Genomic DNA, 3,708 nt, shown 5'->3' with positions numbered 1-3,708 from the left:
TACTGGAACCAAAAGGATCGTATCCTACTCTGCCTTCCCTGCTTCTGATGCTATCCCGCCTTCAGATTCCCAAGCTGCAAAAGTGCTTTGAAAAAGCTTAAAAACATAAGCTGCTTCCTTAATATTGCTCTTTTGTATCAACCATTTCTCAGGTTACTATGAGGATATAATAGGGTGGCATTATGAGGGTTGGGGGGAGGTATCAGTCATCTATTCTGTGAACGTATGGATTTGGCTTTCCTTAGACGTAGCACCTGTTCACAGGGAGACCACCTCCCAGAACAGTTCTTCTGGGATCAGGGATCTGGGTTTTCCATTTCCCACAGAAAAAACAGATTTTCCCCCCTCCCCCTTACCTGAATAAAATGTAAATTTCTCATTTTAGCAGAGAAGCCCATGGATTTTGCAGTTTTGCAATGAGTCCTCTCAGGCTGACAGAGTTGCAGCCTGTAAGGGGCTGGGGAGAGCAGGAGGGCGGTCATGCAGGGGACGCCTGCCAGGCAGCCTGGAGAGCAGCTCCTGCAGGTAAGCTGGGGGTGGGATTGAGGCCCCCATAAGGAGGGAGGGAGGGAGTTGGGCAGGGCTGGGGCTGCTGCCTAGCCAGGTGATGCATGGGGCTTGGGGCCCAGACCCGCAATGTGTGGCTGCAGGGCCCCAGCAGGGAGTGGGGACCAGTTCCCCACCGTTGCATGCACTCCCAGAGGAGGAAAAAAAGATGTTTTCCCCAAATCTGTGCTTGGATTGGATGTGGGCTCAGGCTCCTGCCCTCCCCTGGGGCCCCTACAGCCCAGCGGGTGTGGCCTCACAGAAGAGCTACTTGCCACTGAGCTCTGCACTGCCCTGGTGATGCATATCCCATGCACACCCCTGCGCCTTAGCCCCTGATCGTGTAGGGGCTGCATTATCAGGGCAGCATGTAGCTTGCAGCATTCCTGTGCACAGCTGTGCTGTGACCTGCAGCACTGGGTCATGCATGCTGTGCTGCAGAGGCCCTGGGGTAAGAGAACATGGCAGGAGACTGAGCACACAACTGCACCTGCCCCATGCACAATGTGGGGGTGTGGGCCCCTTGCCCCCCACAGGCAGCATCAGGGAAGGTGGGGGTGGAAGCCAGGCTCCACCATTGCAGCAGCTGGCTGCAGACCCAGGTCCCTGGCCCCATAACTCTGGCAGCTGCCCCACCCCACAGGGCTGGGGGAGCAAGGGACACCCCTTTAAATTAAAATACAAGTCTTAGATTTTCACGGGGGAGGGGGTGTTATTAGAGAATTAAGTCAGGGAAAACTAGGATCCCTGGTGATCATACCTCAAGCCACTTGAGTATGTGTGTGAATGGTATGTTACAATTTGCCTGAGGGCTTCAGTGGGTGATTGTGGATGGGGCTGTGCAAGTCAGGTAGATGTTTCTACTACTTGGGAGAACAAGCAAGTTTATGGTGTAGTGGGTTCGGAGTTATTGCTTAGCTCAAAGTTCTTATACACTATATAGTCCTTTATTCCCAGGGCACAGTTGTCCTACTATTATACCAATCAGTCCTCAAAACACTAACATAAAACACAGTCCATAAGAGGGTTAATTCACAGGTCTGAATCCTCTTCAGCTTATAACTGCTCCTTCCTCGTGTTACAAATTGCCAAGTGCTCAAATTATGAGTGAGACCTTATGAGGGAAGATAAGCCAAAAGACCGCGTTTATTGATTAAGCACTTTATATGCACACCCACCATATTCATACCCCAATTTCTGTTCTGCACTGGTATATGTTACCAGTTGTATTGGTGCTCAGATCAACTTAGTGGCCAGCCAAGTTGCTCTGTCAGGAGCCTAGCTCCCACTTGTGATCATCTGGTCATTCTGGAGCATTGGTTCATCTGCCATGCAGAACAAGACCTAAAATTGATGTTTCACCCCATCTTTTATAGCCTTGTCAATTCACCCAGTCCTCTAGGCTTTTGCTGGGTTATCATGGTGTTCTCTTGAAGCTGTTGTTCTCACTGTTCCAGGGCAGATTTTTCTTGTTTGGCCTTTTATCTGTCTGCATTCTTCAGCCAGTCACCAGCTGTTTCCTTTTCCACAAATACATTCTCACCCATAGAGCATACAAAAAAAAAAAGAGTAAAAAGGTCAAGCACTTACATCAAGCTACACTCCAATACAAAATGGCATTTAAGGCAATGCAAAATTCAAGAAAATACGCAAGATTGAAAGCAGTAGACAAGGATGTTATTTAATCAAGCTAGTATTTATGCCATTTGCATAGTACTCACTGCAGTCTTTCCTCTGAAGCTAGCTGTGGCTCAGCTCTCTGCCATGGTGGTGCTGCTCCTAGTCTCATAGCCCCTAAATCTCTCCTCAGATCCTGTGAGTTCCTGGTCTAGCCAGGCAATATTCTCTCATTTTGCTATCTGTCTGAATCCCCTGGCTTCCCCTTCCTAGGAGCCTTTTAACTTCCTGTAGCGACTAATTATCTCCCTCAGCTGGCCTGGTCCTGAGCAGTCTGTACCTAGCGTTACTGCCTGCAGCTGGGCTGTAGCCTCTGGCTCTAACAGCCTGCTACAGATGGGAGCAGGCAAGAAAATTGAACTGCAGAAGGCTACAGTGGCACCTATGTCAGAATGGATCCCTGCAACTTTCCCATCAACATCCTTAGGATATTGCAGTCTGGTGCACATACCTCCTAGGTGTCATAAGGATGTTTCTCTGGTTTCAGGCAGCTCTCTATTACTGTCATGCAGCCAGGAGTGGGCACCTCAAGGCCCAATACCGCTATGCCAGGTGCCTCTTACATTATGGGTCCAAAGCAGAAAAGGCAGACCTGCAGAAAGCAAGGACTCTTCTGGAGCAGGCAGCAGCAGCAGGGCTGATGGAGGTGAGTGTCTGTGTACAGGGGATATTGAGTAGTGCCATACCAGTAGAGCTCCTCCCTTTTCTCCTGTCCCTGGAAACAGTGCAACACAGACCATCCTAGAATGCAGTACCTTTTGGAGCACCCCTCCCCAAATATGTGGCATGTACCTACTTGCCATTTCTTTAGCTTTAAGTGTTGAGCTATTTGCTTGTTTGTTGGGTTTCTTTGTTAAAGATTGTGTTAACCTTTCTCCACTTTCATATGAGTTTTAACTATAGTGTGCCCAAACCACTAGTTTTCATCCTGGTACTGATCACTCTGTGTTTTTTGTATGAAGGAGGTATGCAATCACCATCTTTGCCCCAGGTTTTGGATATTTACTTCATAAAAAATGGAAGAGAGGACTTTTCCTCTGCAAAATGTTAGGAATTGGTGTTGAGAACTCTTGTCCTGTTTTTCTGAGTCTGACACTACCAGCCTTGTATATCCCGTGCCCAGAAGAATCTGCCACTAGGGAAACATCCATTTTCAGTAACCAGAGGCATGGTTCATCCAGGCAAAAGACATACCTCATTATCAGATGTCATCTCCCATGAATTTGGGAGTCTGACACCACATTTTGGAGTTGGCTTATCATGGCATCAAGCTCCCAGGTCTCAGTAGGGAATCAACACTGCTCAGTGTGTCACTACCCAGAGCTCCACTTTGAGAGTGAAGTGGGGCAGGGACACCACCCCTGCTGGTGCTGCCTCCAGGATCCCAACACCAGCTGTTTTGCCATGGCTGCCAAAGTGAGGTACCCCCTGCTTGGTGCAACAGTGAAGGGCACAACTTTGTGCTGCTGCCCCCCCCCCCATCCC

At 49.0% G+C, this 3,708-nt stretch overlaps 1 protein-coding gene across 1 annotated transcript in view; it reads left to right on the top strand.

Moving 5' to 3' along the window:
- The first annotated feature begins 2,674 nt into the window (after positions 1-2,674).
- The window catches only part of KIAA0141 (KIAA0141 ortholog), an 8,075-nt gene continuing 7,041 nt past the window's right edge, over positions 2,675-3,708 (top strand). Inside the window, exon 1 of the mRNA XM_019550756.1 lies at positions 2,675-2,869. Coding sequence (XP_019406301.1) covers positions 2,693-2,869 — 177 coding nt within the window. The 5' untranslated portion in view covers positions 2,675-2,692. The remainder of the gene's footprint in view (positions 2,870-3,708) is intronic.

The sequence above is a fragment of the Crocodylus porosus genome, unplaced genomic scaffold, assembly GCF_001723895.1.
Source record: "Crocodylus porosus isolate Cpor-Errol unplaced genomic scaffold, CroPor_comp1, whole genome shotgun sequence".
NCBI lineage: Eukaryota > Metazoa > Chordata > Crocodylia > Crocodylidae > Crocodylus > Crocodylus porosus.
This window is presented reverse-complemented; position numbering and strand designations above follow the sequence as displayed.